The 26319-nt window shown below is 40.1% G+C and overlaps 1 protein-coding gene across 42 annotated transcripts in view; it reads right to left on the bottom strand.

Moving 5' to 3' along the window:
- Positions 1–26319, bottom strand: part of NRXN1 (neurexin 1) — a 1213652-nt gene that overhangs the window by 585275 nt on the left and 602058 nt on the right. For all 42 annotated transcript variants that reach the window (XM_042861199.2, XM_042861202.2, XM_042861206.2 and 39 more), the window contains 3 exons: positions 20149–20271; positions 12615–12996; positions 11929–12119 (listed from right to left, as the gene is read on the bottom strand). In XM_042861199.2, the coding sequence (XP_042717133.1) occupies positions 11929–12119; positions 12615–12996; positions 20149–20271 (696 nt within the window). The remainder of the gene's footprint in view (positions 1–11928; positions 12120–12614; positions 12997–20148; positions 20272–26319) is intronic.

Genomic DNA, 26319 nt, shown 5'->3' with positions numbered 1-26319 from the left:
TCTGGGTGGCATCACTACACTCTGCCACAGTCCATTAGCAAAGGCAATACATTCAAGGGAGATTGATAAAGATCTAAGTTATGTCCACACCGCCTCTACAGCACATGCATTGTAACATGAGGCTTTTCAAACCTGCCTATGGCAGGGTGCTGTTGTTTTTTTTTCCATCTTCAGACACTATTATCCTGGGACCAAATCTTCTCTTCTAGCATCTGCCTCTGCCATTCCCTAGGCCATTCAGCTGCTCCAGACTTAAAAGGGATGACCGTGTTACACCGCCCCTGCAAGACAATGTGACCCTTGTTCACAAACCTGCTTTATGTTAGTTCCATGAGAGGATGAACTCAGTCTGCCACCAGACAAGTTATCGAGAGAAGAGGAAAAGCACACAGTGTGGTGGCTTAGGCCCATTTTTTGTCACCTGTGAGAATCCAAGCTTTAGTATCAGTATCGCATAGGAACTTGTATCTTGTATACTCAATGGGACACTTTTGGGAGGAAAAGTAAGGTCTTCGGGATATTTCCTCTCTTGTAAGTGCAAATTCCATCAGCTCCAAAACCCTTCACCTTTGCAACTGCAAATGGAAAGGACAACTTGTTCACTGCCAGAGTTTTTGGATAGTTTTTACTGAATTATTTGCTCTTTCAAGTGCTTTGGGATACTACCAGTTGTGCACTGTGTCAGGTGCTGCCTTGTATCTTCCACACTTTCCATGCCGCTAACAAAACAAGGCAAAGAGGTTATACGTATTTACAGGAATAGAACTGTGTAATTACAGGAGTGAACCTGGGTTAGAATGTCACTCTCTTTTGGGGAAATATATGCCCTCAACCCTATTGCCTGCCTCATTTCCGTCTCATCCGTAATACAAGGGCACAATGAGAAGGAGCACAGTGCAGATTCTTTTGCTTCTAATTTGACAGTATGTCATATTCCAGGTTGGAGGTAAAACTCCTCAGACCTGCTGCTCTACTTTTCTCCAACTCCCCTGATCATACTGTACTACCCACTACCTGCTGCCTTGTGGACCTTCCTCACCAGCCTCAGCTGTGCTCCTCTCCTGCTGTTGCCATGCCATCCACTACTTCATACCTTTGCTGCACCTACTGTGCTATCTACCACTGTCCTCCTTGTGCTGCTGTTATGTCATTTCCACTCCCTGCTGAATTTTCCCACCCAACTCACTGCCTTAGAGCAAACCTATTTATGGTGGATAAAAACTTCACATTTCACAGAAACTATTCTAAAAGGGGGTGGAGCTAAGTGGTCAGAAACATGAGAAGGAAGATGACTGTAGCAGCTGAGTTTTGAATAGAGTAAAGGGAGTGCTAGGGAGAGGGGTGTCTAAGTCACAATGTCTCTCAGGACTACTCTTGGCATGGTGCAGCTTAGAAACCTTGATCAGGAATGTACCTAAAGCCAGAATCCAGCTCTTAAATAACAGATTCTGATAAAAGAAACAGACACAATAAAACCAGTGCCAGCTCCAGCGTTTTTGCCACCCCAAGTGGTGAAAAAAAAAAAAGAATAACCCCATCGAGCTGCCGCCAAAATGCCATCGAGGAGCAAGACAGTGAGTGAAGGACCCGCCACCGAATTGCCGTCTATCCGGAGCGGGCCGATTGAGCTGCCACCGAAGTGCCGCCGCCGCCGCTCGGGATGTGCCGCCCCGACAACGGACGCACTGCCGCCCCTTTCCATTGGCCGCCCCAGGCACCTGCTTCCTTCGCTGGTGCCTGGAGCCGGCCCTGAATAAAACACACCAAAGAGAACTGACAACCCCAGTGATAGTACTTCTCCTGACTTTAATATTTTGTTAGGAAGAGGAAGTGGAAGGCATCAGTATTGACAGAGATTAAGCAGATTTAAAACTAAAGCAATCTGTTTGTCCAATGTACTGTGAGGGAAAGTTGGTGGTGCATGCTAAATGGTAAATAATAAAATCTAATTGCCACATAAATGTGTGTGGCAATCCATCTCCCATAGAATCTACCCTATGCCAATTACTTCACACTGGGGGGAGGTGGTTATGCTGTGTGGGGGGGTGAGGTGTTCAAGCATTCCAAATGCCCTTTATTGTATTCATGCACTCAACACACCTGTAAATTGCATACAACTAAAACCCATACAAAATACCATGAAGTAGTCTTTTCATGCTATATGGTTTCCAGATTTCCCTTCCTGTTTCCTGTAGACAGTTCCTCCATAATCATTCACTCACTCTCTGTTTGACAGCAAACACTTAATACTAGCCCATTTTATGCTTTCAAGATGTACACAAAAAGGGATTCCTCTGTATGTAGATCATCCCTGTCCAGTTGAAAGAGGGATTTTCAGGGATTGGTCATCTCTCCAGAACTCTTCCCCCTTCCTAGGGCTTCACGTGGTCCCCTACATAGACTATTAAGCAGTTATCAGATGTTAAAAAGCTTTGCCACTCTGAATGTGTACTGGGACTGAATCTGATAGAAGTGAAAGGCTTAGGATCCTATTACCAAACCCCTCACCCATCCAATTGCCTTCCAATAATCTACGAAAACTATTACATGAATCAGCTACTACTGCAATGAGGCTGCTTAGTCAGCACTCCAGGACCCTTTAAGGGAGTTACAAAGTACTACTAGTACTGCATATTTTGAAGAAAAGATTTGGAAGGTTCCCCTCAGAGAATTCAAGGAGTAGGTTCAAAAAAATCTAGCTCAGATAAGCTTGAACCAAGTTCATGGGTTTATTTAAAGATGGGAAAAAACTGTCAATTCTTGGGGGAAGGGTTTTAGGCCATGACTGCAGACAGACAGACAGACAGACCTCCTCAAAAGGTTCAGATACTGGTAATTAGGATACATTTTAATAACCTCTTAGATGCATTTCAAAGCTTTTGAGGTTCACACATTACTGGTATAAAACTATGGATTTGGGTATTTCAGAAGGCTTCAGAGGACAGTATCCAGACCACTTAAACCAGCTGGGTGCTGAGTAGAGGAGTTGGGGGGTGGGGGACAAAGGGAAGGAATTTCCACAGTGTGACAAAGTTCTGTCCTTGACTCCGTGGGTCCTGCGTTTCCTGATGGATTTTGCTAGCCTCAGAGGCTCACTGTGACCCTCCGCATAGCCCTTCTCTCTCTAAAGGCAAGGGTCACAGTCTACTGAGCCATTTTCATCATAAGCCAGGAAGGGAGGTGAGGAGAAGCAACCCTCCCTCACACAGTCTCTGTTGTCTCTCAGTATCAGTGATTAATCAGGGAGGGGAGGGGGGAACCCCAGCCCACCCTCTACTCCGGGCTCCAGCCCAGGGACCCTAAAATTAGCAGCTATGGAAGCTGACTTTTTGGAAATAGGACGTGTACAATTCCCTGGGCCACTTCCCCACAGCAGCCCCCACTCAATATTTTCTTCACAATTACCTCAGGGCATCCTTTCTTGCACCTGATATAGATTTGTACTGCTTCATTCCTCCAACAGCACAGCTCCCTCCTATAGCTCCTGACACCCACCCCTCACTGACTAACTGGGAGGCTTTGAACTAGTTCCAGCCAGCCCTTGATTGGCTTCAGGTGTCCCAATCAATCTAGCTATCTCCACTGCCTTCTAGAAGGATCTTAATTGGCCCCAGGTGTCTTGATTAACCTGGAGCAACTGCCATTTGGTTACCATGGTACCAGGGATTTGTTTAGCCTGGGGCTAACATACCTGTTCCTCACTACTTTACTGTAGCCATCTGGCCTTGTCCCATCACACCAGCTACAGAGCAGCTGCAGAATTGTACTGCAGAGGCTCTGCAGTGTAGCCAACTATAGAGATTTTATTGAGACTATCCTGATTTTTGGTGATTTTCTTAAATCCCTAGCTTCTGGATTCATTTGATTAGATGAGTATCTCAGCTTTGATAAAAGCACAAGTTTCTAGTCATCACAGCTTTAGAAAAAAGCTTGAAAAAGTGACCCCCTAAAGTCTCAAACACTAGAAGATCATAGAATCATAGAATATTAGGGTTGGAAGAGAGTTCAGAAGGTCATCTAGTCCAATCCCCTGCTCAAAACAGGACCAACATCAACTAAATCATCTCAGCCAGGGCTTTGTCAAGCCGGGCCTTAAAAACCTCTAAGAATGGAGATTCCACCACCTCCCCAAGTAACCCATTCCTGTGCTTCACCACCCTCCTAATGAAATAGTGTTTCCTAATATCCAACCTAGACCTCCCGCACTGCAACTTGAGACCATTGCTTCTTATTCGGTCATCTGCCACCACTGAGAACAGCCTAGCTCCATCCTCTTTGGAACCCCCCCTTCAGGTAGTTGAAGGCTTCTATCAAATCCCCCCTCACTCTTCTCTTCTGCAGACTAAATAACCCCAGTTCCTGCAGACTCGTCTCAAAGGAGGTGGTGGAATCTGTATCCTTAGAGGTTTTTAAGGCCTGGCTTGACAAAACCCTGACTGGGAAGGTTTAGTTGGTGTTGTCCTGCTTTGAGCAGGGGATTGGAGTAGATGACCTCCTGAGGACTCTTCCAACCCTAATAGTCTATGATTCTAAGTCATCTGCCCCCGCCACCAAATAATTTTCATTGCCCTCCGTTGGACTTTCTCCAATTTGTCCACATCCCTTCTGCAGTGGGGGACCAAAACTGGATGGGACCAAAAATACTCCAGGTGTGGCCTCACCAGTGCCGAATAGAGGGGAATAATCACTTCCCTCATTCTGCTGGCAATATTCCTACTAATACAGCCCAATATCAAATCAAAAGAACCACGAAATTAGTATTTTTATAAACTCATGGTTCTTATGCCAATCTTATTATTTTTGTGGGGGCCAACTAATGATTTCTGAATGCTTGGCATTAGTAATACTTCAAGTGTAGACCAATGGCTGGAGTAGCTTTCATTCACCTGCACACTATGGCATGGCATCCCTTCTGCCTCGCCGGACTTAGCGCTCCCTCCTCTGCCACAGACAGGGCCTGGGGTAAATCAGCCCCTCCGCCCCCACTCTGGAGCGTATCTGTCTTCCCTCTTTGGGGTTTGTTTCTCAGAGCCTTCCCAGTAGGCCTCAGCGCAGGCCTGAGGAGTGCTCCTCTGTCAAACAAAGGGAAAAAGTCTATAACGCACCAAAACAAAAGGGCCCCTCACTGGGCAGGTGTTGTCCTGTTACTGGCCCTGGGGTGTCAGTCCTTCCCCTAAACAGGCACTGGGTGTTGGGTGTCTCCCCTATGGACACCGTCTGAGTAGGTAGTAGCATAGGGTTTCCATGGCCCACTTTACAGCAAGGCATTTCTTCTCTACCACGACATACCTTTGTTCTCTGTAGAGGAGTTTCCTACTAAGGAATAGGACTGGATGTTCTTCCTCTCCTAGCATTTGAGAAAGTATGGTTCCCAATCTGACCTCGGAGGCATCCGTTTGTAGTACAAACTCTTTCTCAAAGTCTGGCACTACTAGTACTGAATTACTACAGAAGGTGGTCCTCAGATCTGTAAATGCTTCTTCAGCAGCATTGGTCCATTTCACTATTCTGGGCCTCGGGCTTTTATCAGGTTCGTCAACAGGCAGGTGGATCAGGTTGAACAGTTGTGACCTCGGCACCTTACCATCCTAGTACCTCCACTCATGGAACCTCTGGATCTCACCAGGATCTCTGCCTTCAACTGGAGGTAATCTGTGGCTGCTTCTGCTGCCAGGTCATAGTAGACCTTCTGGGCTTCCCCCCACAGGAAAGGGGCAAGATGCTGGCCCACTGGTCTCGGGGCCAGGCCTCACATAGGGCCGTTCTCTCAAAGGTGAGAAGGTACGCCTCCACATCATCTTCCACCGTCATCTTTTGCAGGTAACTGCTGGCCTTTAGGGGTCGCATCTCATTAAGGCAATGTGTCAGAGTGGTCAGGGCCTTCAGCTGGCTCATGATCTCCTGCAGGGTGGCTCGATCCTGGGCTTCCTGGCTTATCAGCAGCTGATTCGTCTCCTGTTATAGTCATACTGACTCCTGTTGAGCAGTCATCTGAGCCCTGATAGCCTCTTGTTGTGCTGCCATGTCCTACACCAGAGCCCTCACAATGTTATCCATTTTAAGGGGGTGGATTTACCTTGCCCTGGAATGGTTCTCAGCACCAATGCAATCCCACCTCTGACACCACGTGTGGCCAGGCACCCCTTCTGCCTCGCCGGACTTAACACTCCCTCCTCTGCCAGGGACAGGGCCTGGGGTAAATCATCCCCCCACTCGGGAGCATGTCTGTCTTCCCTCTTCAGGATTTGTTTCTCAGAGCCTTCCCGGTAGGCCTCGGGCCAGGCCTGAGGAGTGCTCCTCTGCCAAAGGGAAAAAGTCTATAACACACTGAAACGAAAGGATAATACCTTTCCCTGGGCCCCTCACTGGGGCAGGTGTTGTCCTGTCACTGGCCCCAGGGTGTTGGTCCTTTCCCTAAAAAGGCACTGGGTTTTGGGTGTCTCCCCTATGAGGAGGAGCGCAGTCTCTCACACTGGAGAAACTTATTTCCCTGCTGCCTACAGCCTTGCAGCAGTTTGTCTCCCGTCTCTCCCCACAGCAGGTTTCAGGCAGCCCTTAATTGCACTCAGGTGTTCCTAACTGACCTGAAGTAACACAGGTCAATTAGGGACACAGACTCTCAATGGAAAGCAGAAATGGATTATAGCAAATCCTCAGGCCACACGCTTGACTTCCTTGCCTACATATGGAGAATACCACAAAGTGGGATTCTACACTGCACAGGAACTATGCATCTCTTAACTCCTACCCCACTTCCCCTACACATGTCAGTCACACTGGTTCCACTGTCATGGTACATTCTGTAACTAGGAAAGCACTGGCAGGGTTCGTCACTGTATTTGGGGACCTTAGATTTTAGGGGATAGGAGGTGAGTCAGGTTATGAAGAAATATGGAGGATGACATCTCACCCATCATGTTTACAGGTAACAGTATCTGGAATTCTGCCTCTAGAAAAAAAAGCTATTTCTGCATGAAGAGTTCACATCCCTCTGGCAAGGTCACTGGAATTAACTTATGCATGTTGATTTGGGAAAAGTTCATGGCTAATGCTTGTTCATTTGTACAAGTTTTCATTTTTAAATAAAATGTTGTTCTTTGCTTTTCAACAAAGCATTGGGTCTCAGGCTACTTCTACACCACCTAGGGTGTGATTCCTAGGTCTCAGACCCACTCATGCTAGCTCTCATCGAGGCAGCATTCTAAAAATAGTACTGTAACTGCAGTAGTATGGGCAGTGGTGAGTGGTGGCATGGGCTAACTGCTCTGAGTACATACCCACAGGGTTCAAACCGGTTTGTATGTGGGCAACCAGTCTGTGCTGCCACTGTCCTGTGCTACCACAGCTTCACTGCTATTTTTGGCCTGCTAGCTTGATGTGAGATACACAAGTAAATTTACGGAAACCAGTTCCAAGTGTAGATGTAGCCTTCATAAATGGGAAAGACCACTGCTATTGACAGAGACCTTGTGAGAAGGAGAAATACATAATGTGGCAAAATTAATACAGGGCTGATTATAGGAACAAATGTTGTAGAAAATTGATATCACTTCAGGTTCAATTTCCACTGCTAGAACAATTCACTTTTCCATTAACAAGATGGTTTAGTTCAGCCTTGCAAAATTCTATCCACTCTATCCACTCACCCAGCATGGGTAACATATTTTGACAGCCAAGTAAAATATTATTAGGTTATTTCATTATCACCAGTCATCATAGTAAAAGATGTAGATTTGTGCACACATGGGCTACTAAATCTTCATAGCAAGTTTGAAAGGATGTTTTAATTGCTAAGTAGGGGCACTGGGACAAATATATACATCTCTGAAATCACTGGAGTTACACCAGTGGTGAATTTGACCAGCTTCCTTTCAGATGTTTCAGACTGTAGGCTGTCCCAGATTGTTAAAGAGGCAGAAGAGAAGGAAAATGAAAGCAGACACATTGCAAAATCATATGAAGACACAGATGACGGAGAGCCTGAGCTGAAGCAAGGATGGAAGCATGAAGCACCCAAGCTATCCATGAGATACCCTTGAGGCTGCACAAGTAGCTCAGGCAGATGCAGGTCAATGTCAAACTGATCTGAGCTGGAACAAAATGTTTCAACATTTCTGAATCAAAATTTATTCCAACTTTTCATTCTGGAAAAAAAAAGACATTTCAACTTTTTGTCCCTATTTTGGATGAAAGCGAATGTTAAGTATTGGAATTTCTTATGGTGAAGTAATTCTAATTTTTGGCATAAAATGTTAACGTCAGGGTCAAGCATAATGCCGAGATTATGCACAGTAGAGGCAAATGGGTGGTTAAAGTTTAGGCGAGAAAGAGGAGACAGAGTTATGTTTGAGGATGTACATTGCTTTTGAAGCATTTAATAGAAAGAGGCTGAGACAAAACCATGAGTTGGATTTATCAATACAGGCAAAAGCTGGAGACAAAGGAGTTACAAAAGGCAGTGGTGCTGGAACAATTTGTATAGTGGTGGTGCTGAGAGCCATTGAATCAAACTAAACCATGTATATGATGGAAACCACTTCAAGGCAGCGGGTGCAGCAGCACCCCCAGCACTCCAAGTTCCAGCACCTATGACTAAAGGTGTTGAAAAATGTATAGTTGAATGAGGACATTTTCCTTTGGCAGCAGTAAGGGACCCTGCAAATGATGGACCCTCAGTTACACCCAGGCAACCCCTCAACTTCACTAAGATTGTTGAATTATTTTAAACACAGCAGGTCGGTCTCCCAAACTTGCATGGCTTCTGAGAGCACAATGTCAGGTAGAGGAAACAAAGAGAAATAAAAGTATATTTAGAGAAGAACTTTGAAATCTTTAAATTGTGAGCTGGACTTTATGAGTGTGTGAACCATATGAGCTATACTGAAAACAGGATAGGGAGTATAACCAAAAAACTCACACTGAAGAAACCTTTGCTGTAACTCTGCAGGTATGCATGCCTGAATTATGCTGCTTTTGTTGTTAAGACTCATTTCTCTTCATAGGCTATCTGTTATAATTGTACATACAAACACAAGAACAGATCAGAATAATGAGGCATTAACCCAGTCTGCTCATTTTCTCTTCTAAAAGAAATAACCCATCTATTCGATTCTAAGCACTAATACCTCTCCATCTCCTGTTTTGTTGTTTACTTGAATATCCAGCAGTTGATGGATATTATGACTATGTCTACACTATGGAATTTAACAAAAAAATTTCAACCAGTGCTTAGCTTCCATTCAGCTGAACTGGTGTCAGAACTGGTGGGGGCCAAGGTATATACAAGCTTCCCATGGGCAAGCACTTTTGTACACATTAGTGTTCCTGCTAGTGCTAACTCCAATTAAGTTGAACTGGTGGTAGAACCAGTGGAAGTTTGGCTGTGCTTAACATGTACAATCAAGTCAGCAGGACTACTCATCTGAGTCATGTTAAACAGATGCATAAGTGTTTGCAGGATCAGCATGTAATGCGATAGAGGAGTGCTATTGTCATTTAAAAGAAATAAAGAATGGTATGGAAGAATAATTCAAAGGAAATAAAAAAAGAAAGAGGAAATACCAGTGAAATGTAACTGGGCTTTCCCATTATAGAATGCCCAGTCTCCTATTTGACTTGTTAAAATTCATCAGCTTTATGAAACAAAACAAACAAAACCCCCACTCACTTTATATGTCCTATATCATGATTTAATTATGCTGATGAAACAAGACATACTAATTCATTAAAAATAAAAAAAAACCCTCAAAAACATAGTACTGCTGGCGAGAGAAAGATTGAGAACCTGTACTATGATAGAAAGTCTGTTTGATCAAGGTCACTTACTGTATCATGAGGATTATTATTCTTTTATCCAAAGATTTTTTGCTGTGTGGCAAATTACATAAAACTTCCACCAAAAAGTCAGTGTCTAATATAATTCACCTCCCTAGTTTAAAATGTTGATACACTTTTATACTTCTTAGTATTTGTGCATTGAAAATCTGCAGCCTCAAAGTTAGCAAATCCATGAGCAATGGATGTGTTTGCATGCAAAGAGAATATTGTGGAATTTCAAATGTGAAGAAAACAAAGGAATGTTGGATTTCATAGTCTATCCTGTCAGGAGCATTTATCTTTCCATGAATACACCAAGCAGCATATTTTGTGACATAATAGTGCCCTCTAGTGTCTTATTAAGTATATATCTTTATATTAGTATCAACTAATTTTTATAAAGTAACATAACAAAAAATCAACAACACTATATCTGAACAATATTAAGATGCAGCTGGATACAATAAAATAAGTAAAACATGTTTAACTTCTCTTATCAGCTCATGACAATATGCATATTCCAAGTTGTATCTGTTTAATATACTGTCAAAATCTGTTTTTATAGTCACATATATATTCTCTCTCTCTGTCACACACACACACACACACTTGCAGAGCCAGTATAGCTGTGGAAAAACAAGCTGGATTTTCTTCTGTCTCATTCTTCAACAATAACTTTGAAAATCTGATTCTGATTCTGAATTGTAATTGTCCATAATTAGAGCAAAGATATAGAAAGCAGAAAGAACAGTTTGATTTTCAAATGCCCCAATGAAGCTTCAGCGCTAGCAATTAGAAAATCTTGATTAGACTTGTAAACAAAGCATTTTTGATAAGGAAGCCACTGATGGGAAAGTGAAATATCAAACGTGAAATATCATAAAATCCACAGTAATTACCAAGGTCAGCTCATTATCTTTAACTCAGAAGGTGGTTAAAAGAAAATGCAGTGAGCTCAAGATGGAATATTAAAATCAACTTTGAATTTCCTGCATTTTGCCAATTAGTATCATAAGCTGAATGTTAAGAAATGTAGATTTCTTCATCTTAATGTATTAGTTTTGTGTCTCCTAATATATTTTTTATATAAAAAGTTATAAAATATAGACTATTCTACCATGAAATCAGAATGAATTTTCTTGGTTATATACAATTTGTAGAAAATTAAAAAAAATACATCTTTACACATTCTTTCAAATATGCATTGTATTCATCTTACCCTAATTGATTCCTTAAGACCTATTCTTGCCAATCGAATTACTATTCAGTTCACTCACTCACACAAAATTTGGTTGACAAGATTATCTTTAAAACAGTTATATATTTAAATGAGATCTGTACCTACACAAATGTACACATATATTTAATGTGGCAGGCATCTGATATTTCAAAATGTTACTTTTATTTGAGAATTAGCACAAAACTGTGCTTTTCATGCAAGATATTATACCAAATTATAAGAATTAGCATGTGACTGAACAGAGCACTCAGGGTAATACAGTATTTACTTCCCTCATTTACAAGCGCTAGTAAACGGGCTTTATGGAAAATACTAAATAACAGGCTTCAGGTCAGAATTTCTCCCAAACCACAAGTAAGGACAGGGCAGTTTTATAATGTCACTAAGCTTCTACTCCAGCTCTTGGACTGTGCTCTCTGTGAGTGTTTGTGGCATCTAGGACTGAGGAAAGAATTTTTAGAATTCTACAGTGAGGATGTGATTCTCAATTTAATTGTATAGACTTTTAGAGTAATTTCTATAAACTTATTTAATTCCTATAGACCCTTATTGCTTTCATCCTTATTAATTTCAGCTATTGGATTTTTTTCCACAGGGTCCTAAAGCCTTGTGTTCTTTTCACTCTCTTGTCTTTCTGCCTAGTGTAAAGTTGAAATTTTTTCTCTACATTTTTGGTCTTACATAACCATGCAAAATTACTGAATTGAGAGTGTAAGAATAATGAGAAGAAACTGATTTCACGTGGACATATTAATTATTATCAGTTATAGTAATCTTTATATAGCACCATAAACTTAAATTACTCTTGACAAATATAACTATCCATCTGCAAAGTATCCCACCACACATTACACAAGAATTATTGTACTTACTTTTGAGGTCTAAGTTTCTGGCTCCTGCTGTGCTTTGTGTTGTGATTTTAGTGTCAATCTTCACAGTATGAAGATTATTGGTATCCCTCGATATCATCACATTGTGCCACTGATTGTCATTCAGAGGTTTATTAGAACTTCCTTTGATGAGATTTGCACCATTTCCCAAATCAAACACATAATGTAAATACCTGGATAAAGAACATTTTTTTAAAATGTTAGTTTTTCTTGCATACCTGAGAAGGTACAAATTAAGGCACCCTATATTTTGTTTCCTTCCCCCACCCCCCTGCCCCCCCAGTGTCACTGGCAAGCAAGGAGAATAACCCTGAGTATGAGGGGCTGGATTCTCAAGTGGGGTAAATGAACTTAGCTCCAGTGAAATCAACACTGACTTATGCTAGCTGAAGATCTAGCACCAGGTTTCTAATTACTGCTGAAGCAGCAGGGTGCATTAGGATTATTTTTTGTCTATGTCCTATACAAACTATATTATTATTTGCTTTTCATATTTAACTAAGTTTCAGCCTGAAAAGAAAAAAAGATTCACAGGATGTTTACCAACCAGATTCTAAAAAATTAGGGAAGTCAAGATTTTCAACCTAAACCTCATGATTTTAACATGTCTAAAGACTGTAAAAGAACCCAAACTATTTTGCTTATGGCACAGTTAGCTGTGTACATACCCTTTAACTAATTCAACTACAATGAAATCATTTCCATCTCCACTGTTATAGAGTATCAGTCCATCCAGTGATGTTGTTTTGAACTGGAAAAAAAGGTGCATAGATGTGTAGGCTTGTAGTGTGGCCAGTGCAACATAGCTTGCTTTTGTTTTAAAGGTGACAGGATCTGCTATGATATTCCTGAAACCAAATCTGGCATTTAGCTCACAATAATCAATGTCTCCATTTTTACATAGGTCAATGTATGCCATGCCATTAAATGTGAGACTCTGCAGATGTCCAATGAAATTAGAGGGAACAGAGGACAGGTAGCGGCGTTCTGTTATTATTCCTGTCTCTATGTTATGGAATTCCAGTCTCGTGTGATCACCAGCCATTTGACCTTAAAACAACAAAAATAAACAATGTTAATGTCTGAAATGGATGCATGTGAAGTGGTTGCAAATCCATAATAATTTTAAAACATGCAGGACTGTTACATTTTAAAAACACACAGGCTCCAAACATAAAATTATCTAAACTGATCCAAAGCCTATTAAAGTCACTCGAAGATTTTCTGTTGCCTTCAATAGGTATTGGATCAGGCCTCAATGTGCACCCCAAACATGTGCACAATAAGGCCAGGTCTACACTACAAATGTACCTTGGTATAACTACGACGCTGAGGGGTGTGAAAAATCCACACCTCTGAGGACACAGTTATATTGATCTAAACTCCAGTGTAGACAGTGCTGTGTCAACAGGAGGGCTTCTCCTCTCAACATAGCTATCACCTCTAGCAAAGGTGGATTAACTATGTCAACGGGAAAAACTGTACCCTTTTAAGCCTTAATATTGTTTGTTAATGAGATCATAGATTCTGGTTGCCTTCAGCCACCTATGCAGATTTCTTTTATCAGGAGCATGTTTAGTCTGTGTGGCATGTAGTGTATGGGACTGCAGCTGAGGCTAAATGAGATAAGAGCTAAAACCAGTCACATCTGAAAAACAGTTTTTGTCACTCCTTCCCCGGGAGGCCTGGATCAACAATAACATCACACTCCCTGTCAGTACCCGGCCTGAGCCAGGGAAGCTAAGATCCAAACTGTGGACCAAATTCAGTGATGAATCTGGGTCACATACCACCTGAGGCACATTGTGCATATGCAAAGAAGAAGACGACTCCCTTCCCCTCCTCCCTCAAAAGTAACTCACTATTTTCACACAACTATCCAAAGGTATTTTGGAGCATGTTAGCAACATTCACAGATTTATATGGTGACATCCTGCCCCCACTGAAGTGAACGGGAGTTTTGCCATTGTCTTCAGTGGGTCAAGGATTTCGCCCAAAGATTTTAAAAAGCCACAAGAGATTATGATGATTATCTGCCAGGATGGGCAGGGATGGTGCCCCTAGGCTCTGTTTGCCAGAAGCTGGGAATGAACCACTTGATGATTACCTGTTCTGTTCATTCCCTCTGGGGCACCTGGCATTGGCCACTGTTGGAAGACAGGATACTGGGCTAGATGGACCTTTGGTCTGTCCCAGTATGGCTGTTCTTATGATCTAGTCTGACCTCTTGAATAATAGAGCCTATATAGACCCTCACCCAGTAATTCCTGCATCAAACTCAATAACTTGTTGTTGAACTAGACCCCGTCATTTAGGAAATATATCCAGTCCTGATGTAAAGATTTCAAGTGATGGAGAATCTACTATATCCCTTGATGAGTTGTTCCAATGGTTAATTATCCACTTTGTATTTGTATAATTTCAACTTCCAGCCACTGCATCTTCTTATGCCTTTGCCTGCTGGATTAAAGAGCCCTCTTCCATTGGAAACCTTTTCCTTGTGTAGATACTTACAGACCCTAAACAAATCACCTATTAACTTTTATTTCAGTAAGCTAAGTTGACCAGGCTCCTTACATCTTACACTGTAGGGCATGTTTTCCAGCTTTCTTGTGGCTTTTTAAACCCTTTGCAATTTTTCCAACATATTTTTCTAAATGTGGACACCAGAAATGGATGCAGTATTCTAGTAATGGTCTCACTAATAATTCCTAATGATTGTTTGGATCATATCACAAAATGAACCAATTCATGTGCCATAAAAAGGTGTACTGGGGAATGGGAGGGTGTGGGTGAGAGGCGGTGAGGTATTCTTAGTACCCTCAGAATCCTGCTGAGGAAGCAGAGTCCAGCTTACTTGTTCTTTCCAATCTAGTCATTGGGTTACATTGGTTTATATCAGTTTATTGGTAGGCTATTTTCACAAGGAAATGAGCTAGACAATTACTGTTTTGGTTTAATCAAGGCTCAGAGTCTTCTGTACATTTGCAGTTGTTCTCCAGATCAGTGGTAGCAGTGGGGTATATACACCAATTGTGCAAAGCCAGAAGTCTGGCTCTAACAGCATACCTCCCTTGAACGTATTCCTCATGTTTTGTCAAAGAGCCTGAAAAGCAGGGTTTCAGTGGGTTTAGACAATTAGGGCAGGTAATGTCTTGCAGTTAGCCTCTTATCTGCATCCTTTCAGGTGTGCACATATGCATGGCCCAAGTCAGATTTACAGCCTACACATTTTTACATATGTCAGCTTTATGATGCACCTTGGGTGATTAATTTAAAATCTATATTTAATCAAAATGTATACCAGAGAGCTCTCAAAAGAAATTGTTAAAACAAGACAAAATCCATTTCCTTGTGCACATTACTTACTTCCTCCACTTCATTCAGGCTGGACAGTGAAATTGAATTGTTCAGATACACTTTTGTGCTTATAGTCAGTTTCACCCTCTGGCTTATGTTCTTAGCACAGTGGTGCAGCGTTTGGGTTCCTAGTACTACAGGAGTTGGTTTACATTTAAACAAAATAACTAAAAACCTCTTTGTAGATAATTTAAACACAATTCATAAAAAACATTTAAATCATTATTTCAATTTGTATAATCTTTTCTTACAAAGCCTTTATTCTGGGCCGATGTTACTTGACACTTTCCCTTTTAGTTTTAGTGCCTATGTCAGAAAACACACACGCACACACTGCACCACAGGCCTGCAATATATATTACCTGGCCCATACACAGACTTGTAAGGCCTTTCAAAGTTTTCCAGCCTGTCTTTGCTGCACTCAAGCACACAGGATGAAATTTACTTCACTTGCAAAATAACTAGGCTCAGCTCTGACCCTGCACTACTTAAGTGGATGTTTTGCATTGATTTCAATGGGTACAGGATCCAACAGTCAAAGGATGCTGCTACACATGTGAAGTTTACTCAGCCAGAGACACAGGGTGAAATCCATCTATGTGTTGGGGTCAATACATGTAAAAGTGAATTCCTCAAGCCCTCTTGATTTGCCTTGGCCCACCTTCCTCATCACTCTGTATGCTAGTCCAGACACTCCTCTTGAGGAACACAAACAACTGAAAACCCATATTGACCAACCACAGAGCTACTACTGGCTCAACAACTACAAATAAAGGTCTTCTGGTGCCTTATGAAAACTATGAAAAACATTCTGTCTTGCTGCTGGCAGTGAGGTTCATTATTTATTTCTATTCAAATAAATTTGGTAGGAAACTGAAAATTTGTTTATTTAGGGTCAAATTCAGCTTTTGGAAGAGTGTGTATCAGCTCTCACTGCAAGTAACACAAGTTGTATTCATAGTCATCAACTATATTTTCCCCCTAAAAGTTCCTTTTACTAAACTGCTGCTGCTTATTTTTCACTTGTGCTATTCCTAACTTGGAATTTCTTTGTGAGGAAAAAAGCCACCCCCCAACAAAATTTCCCATGAAATGAAATTTACACAAAATTTTTTGGGGGGTTAATAAAAAATATTTAATTCCAATTTTTAAAATAGTTTGTTTCATTGTTATGTTTTATATTATAATATGTTAAGATTAGGGGTATAATATAATTAATATAATATAAAAATTGGTGACTGGTATTCCAAATGGCCATTTGGAATTGGCATTCTAATTGGTAATTGTCAGGTGGTAGTTGGGTTAGAATTGGTTATTGGTATTGTAATTGATATAATACAAAAATAAAAATAAAATATCTAAACAAAAATAGTTATTAAATGAAAAATCAAAATTCTTAGTACTGATTTTTTCAAAAACAAAATGTTGTCAAAATTGACACGTTCCCACAGAATGTTTAGATTTCAAATTGACATTTTCCAATAGAAAGGTGTTCCATTGGAAATTTTTCTACCAGCTCTATTCCTCACCCAAAGTCTTAGGGTTCAGTTCTGCTGTCAGTTACACTGCTGTAAGTCCAAAAGTATGAGTGTATCTATATCCACCAATCGGACGAAACGGTTAAGTTGGGATGTGGCCTTCCCACCATTCATAATTCCACTCTGCTTTGCCCTGCAGTGACAAACCCTTCTGCCCATTCTCAATTAATCAAGAGTCTGTCTTTTTTTTTTGAGCACAAGAATAAAATACATCCCAGAAATCTGGGCTTACCACTCACTCCTCTCCCTGAATGTGTTAATTGTACAAGAGAGGCTAATACAACTATAGATCTAAAATAACTCCCCACATCTTTTGTAACCCCTACAGTGGTCTCCAACAGGGAACAACCCCGTAGCTCCTGCCTGGTGAGCTACGCATTTTGTGAACTTGTCAGTGAAAAGATTTGGCAAGCAGCATGCATTGTCTTTTCTGGCATAGGTGCCCCTAAAGGCCACATATCTTTCAGCATTATAAATAAGTCTCAGCATACATTTATTCATATGCTAAAATATGTATCCTTCCCTACTCATTCAACTTTTACTTTATATATTTATAGACAAAATACTGTAACTGTAGCTCTCTAGAAACTAAGTATTTTTTAAAAGCACCTAACTGACTTAGGAACTTACCGGTAAGTCACTTAGATGCGCTTGAAAATTTTGCTGTTTAGGGCTGCCACTATGCTGCATAGCTAGTCAATCAGAATTGTAGCTGCAGGGATAGAGCTCTCATTCTCATGCTCTGAAAGCCCTGCCCCCAAGTGCTTGAGCTCAAGGCGAAGCAATTTAGGAGCTATGACAGCAGTTCAGCAGTCCTAATGCCATCCAGTAGATGAAATGTAACACATTAGCCAATTCCTACAATGTCTTTCCTCAATGTATGGTCTTATGTATCATAAAAGCAGTTTTCAAAAATCATTGGACCAGATGCTTCAAATAAAGCCTTTCTAGAAGTTATGCTTTAGCCAACCACAAGTTACTGGGCTCAATCCTGGAGTAGCTGGATGGAAGTTAGTGGCCTATGATATACAGAAGGTCAGAGTAGATGATCTAATGGTCCCTTCTGGCCTTAAACTCTATGAATCCTTCTTTCTATGTGGCATAGGAATGGGATGAAAACAATGGAGACACTATTGGGAGAGAGTGGAACTTTTTTTCAAAGAGGAAAGCCAGGACTCATGAGGAGCTTGAGCCCACATGTAACCTTTAGAATGCTTCCACATGAAAAACCCCTGCCCACTGGGAAATCTGAAGACACGTGCTAAAGATTTTAGAGCTCGGGAACAACAGCAACTCTGCACGGCAAAACACCTGAGTTTAGGATGTTCAGAGCAGTGCTAATTTGTATTCTGCACTTTTGACTCCCTATTGGAAAAGGGTGACAGCATGCCATTGTAGTAGGTGACCCTTTGGCAGCATGTGCTGGAGTGATCTGTGCTGCAGGAAAGAGAAGAGGCCATGCCACAGCATGGCAGTGCAGGTTCTACATGCAGAAAGCCTAACGCTCATTGAAGTGGGGACAGAGATCCTACAGATTATCAGGCTCAGTGTAAATGGCAGCCCCAACGTCTTTCAAGTGTTCTTCAATGCCTTCCCACTGACTGCACAAGGAGACAATGTTAGGAGGATTTCTTCCCTTCACAAAGGGAGACACACTTGTCCCATTATTTTGAAAGAGAAAATTAAATGTTTTCAGATTTTACAACTGTCAGTCAACTTTCAATTGGCAGGATTGAGCCTAATTTCCCTTCAGGGCAATATCTGATGTAACTCAGTGTAACAGAAATCAGGGTCTGCCTTAAATTTTAAAATAAAATGTTACATCACCAGCACAGATTTAAATAAATAGTTTTCCATTTAAAATACCAGAATGTGAGGCATTTTGGAGAAATGATAGCCCTGGAAATCTAATCTGTCAAGCAACCATAGGGCTGGAGCGCAAGCCCACTAAAGTCAATGAAAAGATGTTTATTGACTTTCATGGACCTTTGACCATAACCCTGATAACTAATCGTAATTGGATTTATCCATATTAAATCAGTGTCACAGAAATTTCAAGACCAGAACTTCACAGCCTTAATGGCACATGAACATAGGTTTATTTAGTCATTTTTCCCCCATTTAATTGTAATCACTTTAACAGAATTTAAGAAACACTATAATTCTAGCATCCTAAAAACCTTTACTGTTGCCTTCAATTAAATGCTGACCTTTTGCTGAAGCCATTCTGAACAGCTGGAAAGAGATTTCAGAGAAAAACAGACCTTCCTGGTAGTTTTGTAATCTAGATGGTGTTTAAATTAAAACTTGGCAATAAGGAGAATAGAAAAAAATATGGGAGTTTTTAGATGTCACTTTTTATTCAGTTCAGAACAGCTTCTTCTACTAAAAAAAAAAAAAAAAGGTCACACAATGAACTCTATGGTCTTAGCTGCCAGATTAAAGAAATGCACAATCATAGTAAAACTCCAGTGCCATTTTTATTCATTTCAAACCAATTAATCCACCCTTTTTTAGGCAACCTCCTTTCTTAGGAGATCATCACAAAGTGAATTACATATACTGAGTAAAATTCTGCCCCACCTTCAGTAGACCACCTCTGGTATAGTTTAATTCTAGAGAATGTACTTTTATACTAATGTTCTTTAACAGTATTTTTAGGATGAAAGGTCAAATAAAAGTCCTCTCTAATATCACCTAATGTACCTGGTATTGTTTGTGCTGAAGTGTTTGCAGCACCTTCTAACTTTCACTTTTCTTGATGACTATATATTACCATTTTGACACAAAAGATAATATTATGGCCTTATATGTATTTATTTAAGCCGGGTAATGCAAGACTTATTAAAAGTTAGGGGGGAAAATTGTGCCCAACAATTGGAAACATCTGTGAAATTCATTCCAGTGCAAAGGGCCTGGCATTTAATTGCAGTTTAAATTGGATATGAGTGGTGCAGAGGGCATTTTGATTATCTTCTATCATTGGATAAATCCCTCCGAACTCCCCTCAGGGCCCTATCAAAAATCCACTGAGGTCAACAGAAAAATTCCCATTGACTTCAGTGTGAGTTGATCTAGCCCTAAAGTGAAGCTAGTGTGAATTGTGATGATTTTCTGGTTGTATCTTGTGATGGTCATGAATTATTGCCCAGCATGCATTTTGGATCCTATCCAATGTCTATTAAAATCAGGTGAAACACTCCCATTAACTTTAATGGGCTTTGAATAAGGGCCTTTATTTCTACAATTTTTGTTATGTTTTGTCTTATTTCCCCCAGTAAGATGAAGTATAACTGCACACTACCTGTCATAGCTTGTTGGTCATCCACCATTAACTTTAAACTTTTTCCTCGACGAACCACACGTACCGTGTGCCACTCATTATCATTGAGGTTATAGCCAGCAAAAAGGGTTTCTGGACCTTTGCCTGTAGGATATGCCAAACAGTCATTATGGAATATTTAAATCAGTCAACATGTGAACCTCACAGAGAGAAAGGAGAGAGAGAGAGAGAGAGAGAGAGAGAGAGAGAGACTGGCTGGACCAATGTTAAAATTCATTGAAAGTTATAACAAGCAAGAAAACTGGCAAGCAAAGTATATACAAATCTCAAAATATGGTACCATTACATTAGGACACTTTCATTCTTTAATGCTAAAGCAAATATAGTGAACCAGGCTGTCATAAATAGGCACAGTCAACACATGTGGTTTGGTTGTATATTTTAAAGCTCATACATAATGGTAGAGATTTGGGTCTCAATCCTGTACTCAGGCAAATAGACCTTCATGTCAATGAGATTACTGGTGTAAGAAAGAATATTAATCTAAACTGGGTTTACAATAAACATAACCAGCCCATTGGGGAAAGGTGCAGACCAGATTTGTGATTGAAATATTTTTAATCGCATCACTTCCTCTATTTGATTGTAGGTACCATAGCAGTAAGTGAGGCTTGTTTGGATCTTTGGGAAGGTCAGTATTATTACCCTTACTTTCACTAAATGATTCACTAGCATCCCCTAACAAATGTCTTCACTGTTCTCATTCAAAACTTCAACATCCAAAGCGCACCTTTCTTTTTCGCACTGGGACACCCATCTTGTAAACTGCTATTTTTGTAAACAACATTATAGATTGACTTTCATTGAAAAGTTGTAAGAATTATTCAGTTTAAAAAAAAATCTATGTGCTTTATATATAGACGTGGCATTTGATCTGGAATAACACAGTTGCAACCACTAAAAACCACAAATAATGAATATTAAGGAAAATACCTCCAAGAATGAAATGACTATGGAAATTGCACAGTAGAATATTCTGATCAGGGAATGGGGAACTTGGATGGGGCAGGGTGAACAAGATCATAGAGTCTGTTGCTCTCTTCTGAATTTTCAAATGACCCTGACATAGCAAGAGCAATATTACTATAATAATAAGCATACTTAATTAAAGCAATATTGCGTGACTGAATGCCACAAAAGCAAGGGCAAGTTGGAGAAAGGTTCCTCTCTATCTATGACCCCTAAAATTATCTATATCCATAATCTAACACCATTTTATATTGTTGCATACATGGCTAGCACACCAGGGCAGTGTCCTAGCTGTTAAGGAAGGAGTTAGAAAACCACTTATAATGGAAGATCAGGCTAAATAAAGAGGGAGCTCTTTTCTCTAGCCCTGATAGCTGTGCACTCTACAAAAAGAATATAAATATTTAAATATAAAATGAGTCACTCCAGAAATTATTAATTTCCTGATTAATTATATGACATAAATAACCACTCCCCCCTTCATATAATCCCATCATGTTTTATGATTTATATAAATTTTAGGGGCCATTAGATTTCATCCCACAGGAATACAAAAAGCCCCACAAAGTTTTGTTCTTAGCCACCAGTTTGGAATCACCCTGCTGAGTAGCATGTCATTTGTGGCTGGATAGAAAGCATAAAAAGCTTAGAAACCATGTTAAAAGACTTCGGAGAGTGCTGTCTATCCTCAGAGGCATTTTAACTTCAAGCTTCAGTCATGACCACAGGGATTCCACATAGTCCAAAATCATGGCCACAGGCAAGAACTGCATCTAGTTTTGAAGTTTAAAAAAAGATCACTTCAATTTAAATATGTCTTCTCATAACTGCAGGTGTTCAAAGAAGCAGTTTAGTAACGAGTACATTTAGTGTGTGTGAGCACTGGTTTCCATACAGAAATGTGGGATTTGCAGATGCATACAAATTTTGTTTGGTTCAGCTATTTGGTTTCCTAAAGCTTTAAAGCTTTCAAAGCAGCTCTGGAATTCACTTTCAACCCATTTTGGAAAGAGTCCCTGCTGCTTTGTCTGAGGCTTTAAAAGCTCCACTTTGTTTTCATATTCTTTTCTTAACACAGGCATTTTTTTCAAATGAAAAGCCATCACCTAACATGGCTGTGGTGATCCCATGCTCGTTGCAATGTGGTTGGCCACAATTTGCAGGCACCCCGGTGTGGCTGCTCAGGCTCCTTGCGCACCATCTCCCCTCGCCCACTTATGTGGAGTGTAAGTAGGAAAAAAAGTAAATACTTATGTAATCGGTAAAGTAGAGAGGGTATTATTCTGACTACACATGGGGAGGGGGGTAGATCTTCACCCTGTATCACAGTTTCTGAAGGCTGATAACTGGTGCTCACTATAGAGGTTATTCTCTATTATTGCTATTACTTGACATTTCCCCATTAGACATATTGGACCAAATTCACCCTGTGTGTTTGCTTACATTTTCTAAAGCTCATCCTGTGATGTGAGGAAAACCTTGGTTTGTAACTGCATGAATCCATTACAGGAATTGTCCTGTAAGAGCACTGGTGCTTCTTCAGCTGTTTAACATAGATTGCTACTACCTCTGAATATTGTATCTTCTGCACTTGATGTTTCTATACTCTATTGTTTCCAGATCTGTACAATTGTAAAGCTCAATAAAAGTTAAAAATAACTGGGCAATTGTTATTCTAATACATTACTAACTGATGTAACTTTTACTTTGAATAAATAACAAAAACAGACTAATAGCCAAATTCCAGCCAATTTTGTCATCCATAGTGTGTAATTGAAAACAATGGCTTTGTGTTTCATGGAAGCTATATTTGCACATCTGAAGGCAGAATGAATGTGCGTGTTCATATATTAGATACAGATATAACACACAATGAATTTTGCTGCCTCACTACACTCTGGCTATTAATTTCCTCTGCTGGGACTGCTTCTGACATTCCAAAAATCTGAGCAGCTTCAAACCACCTTTTTAAGAAAACAACCTGCTAGAGAAATCCGCCCTCCCCGCCTCCCCCATCTCCCTATCTTTCTAATGTGGCATTTCTCCTGCAAAATTATAATGGCCTGGAGTCCCTGGACAGTCAAATATTCAGTTCTTGACCAAGTAACAAGTTCTCTTTAGAAGTGTGACTCTGTAATTTGTATGGCTGCCTGTTTATTGTTTCTCGTTGATTTCCTGTTCAAGCATGATCAGTTTGTAAGTATAAAGATGGTTCTTTTAACTCACAGTTAAGTTTTTGGGATCAAAAAGTCAGTAGCGTTCTTTCTGACTCACTCATCACTAATGATAAAAAAATCTGCAGCTGTGGCTTATTTAATGCTGTGAATGAGGAATGATCAAAATGGGAATGTAGCGCATGATCTCAGAATTGCATAGAGCTTGCACCAGCAGAAAAAAATAGTAAATATGTATTTGAATCTGTAAAGTAGGAAGGGTATTATTCTGACTACATCTGGGGAGGGGGAGAGATCCTCAGCTGATATAAATGGTCATAACTCCATTCAATGAAACTATGAAAATTTATATCAGCTGAGGATCTGCCCCTTTGAGAAATGGTTGAGTGAGATGGCATCATTTTTTAATGTGCACTTTTCTAAGCAAAACCTCACCTTAAAAATCGGATATCTAATAGTGAATCAGGACTAAGAATATAAACTTTATATCCAGCATTACAATTAAACATACTCATGGAAGGTTTGAGATATTAGAATTTAAAACCAGGTCATTGTTATGTATTTAAAAAAAAACATTTTACATAATTCATAAAGATATTTTGAATGTATTTATATATTTTTATTCTCTCCCTCCAAGACCTGTACTGTTTGACTCATAGGGCTGAGGGAATTTGCTGTACAGGTGGAGGAGTAAAAAAATTATTATTATTCTAGGTTGTTTTTTTCTTAGTCTCTAAAATATTTTTCAAACAATTAGTCTAATACATGTAGCATATGTGAAATCCATGATGTTGCAGAGTGGTGTATATCAGCACTTATTTGGATGACATGCATAACTCATTCGTAGCTCTGCCTCTTGTGAAAGTAATGCAGCCACTCCATCCTTTATATTTGGACAGAGAGTGAGCAGTCTATAGATTTTTTTTACACAAACTATGAAGTGTATTGTAGCAGCGAGAGCCTGTGTTTTTTAAAAATTAATTTACCTGCCCAATTGTGATTAGATGAAAACAACATTCAAATACTCTACTTTCCTGTGTACTAATATAAAACCTTTTACATTAAAGTCTTATCTCTGGACTACATCATTGAAAACAAAAATGTCTTCAACCACAATATTCAGATTTTACAAGATGTAAATTAAATTATCAATGTTGTTGCAGTATAAATCTGTAAAGGCCCTTTCCTACACCCTTTACTCACCTGAGCAGCCCTAATACTGACTTCAAAAGGAGGGACAAATCCTAACTCAGGCAAACCCCTCACTGACATTAATGGAATATCGACTTCAGTAAGTGCTGAATAAAATGAGCCCAAACTTCAGTATTTCATTCTGAATTATTAAAGCCAGATGGTGGCTGTCCAATGAGTGCAAGCTAAACCTTAATTAACAAATTATCCTCTCTTGAGAAGGGACCACCTCCCTGCAGTATTTTCAGCTGTGACAAGAACCAACATTATGAAGGTCACGGCTATTTCCTCCTTCCTCCTCTTTCCTTTAAGGCCCAAGAGCATAGTTTTCAAAACTTTCCATGGACTGACGCTATTCTGCTCCCACTCTATCCTCATCTTCTACTAGTCCCACAGTACTCACTCTTCTGTTCTTCTCCTGGGATTCCTTTCTGTCCTCTCTCTAGATTCTGCTCAGTTTATTTGTCCTGCATAGTGTACCCAGAATTCCTACCTCTGAGCCACTAATACTGCAAGTCAATCATACATTAAAGCTTTCCTTTTCAGGGACACAGATAGACAATGACCTGCACAGATGTATGTTGAAGAAGCTCTTGTAGAGCTGGCAAAATTTTTCACACGAATACTTTTTTCACCAAAAAAATGCAGATTTGGGTCAATCAAAACAATTAGCAAATTCTGGTAGATGTTGTTGAACTGTTTCAACAACAAAAAAAGAAAAAAAAATCAGAACTATCAATAGGATCCATTTCGGCATTATCAGAACAAAACATTTTGACTTTTCATTTTGGAAAGACATTTTGGAATTGCAATCAATTTTATTTAAAAAAAAAATCAAAACATTTAAATAAACCCTGAAAATGAAACAAAACTCTTAATCTGACCTGCTTCCTGCTTCCCTCCATTCCTTTGGTTTTCTGGGGGAAAAAAATCTGAAATGTGTCATTTTGGGTCAACTCAGAATGATTTTTTCCCTCTCCCAATTTTTCAGCTCAGCCAGTGAACTGAAAAATTGGTTATTCACACAACTCTAAACTCCTGTTCCCTTAGCTGGAATCTAATCTGAGGTACGCTTTGTTTGGCTTTGTTTCATACTTTTGCAGTCTTAAGTAACTGCTAGATTTCAGGGTACTAATACTGAATAAAAAGGGCCAAATTAACAAATATAGGGACATGGTGGCTCATTGCCAATTTAAACTTAACATGGCCAGAATGGAATGCCTCGTCATTCCTCGTCACAGCACAGGACAATTGCACCTCTATTCTCTTTCAATGGTCCAGAAAGGGCACCCACTCTAAGCTCCCGGCTCCACAGTCATCACCTCTCTTGGGTGGAGACCCATATCTCTCTCCCTCGTGACTGGGGTATTTCCAGATTGCATAGCTCTCTCCTATACTGTGACCTCCGCAGCAAACTCAGGCTGTGTCAGCCAGCCTGCTTTACTTTTCTCCTCAGAGACAGCAAACAGCATAATTGCCACTGTAAAACTACCACACAGCTCCTTCCAAGCAAGCACTTTTTTAAGGTAAAAGCATTACAGAGAAAACATTAAAAACACTAAAAGACCCCCACACATGCTAACAAACAGCTTTTCAAACCCTAAACAGAAGTTTTCCTTTGGTTGTAAGTTCACAATAGCTGTTAGCTCAAAATAAGCACACAGACTGGGCCAAGTTCTTCCAACCCTTCCCAGGAAAGTTTGGGGCCTCCCTTGGATAAAAGAGTCTGCCTATTTGTTGGATCATTAAGAAGGGCTCTGAGTCAGTTTAAACTCAGGCTATGCATCCAAAAAATCCT

The sequence above is a fragment of the Chrysemys picta genome, chromosome 3 (assembly GCF_011386835.1).
Source record: "Chrysemys picta bellii isolate R12L10 chromosome 3, ASM1138683v2, whole genome shotgun sequence".
NCBI lineage: Eukaryota > Metazoa > Chordata > Testudines > Emydidae > Chrysemys > Chrysemys picta.
Note: the sequence above shows the minus strand (reverse complement) of the source record. Positions and strands in the feature narration are given on the sequence as shown.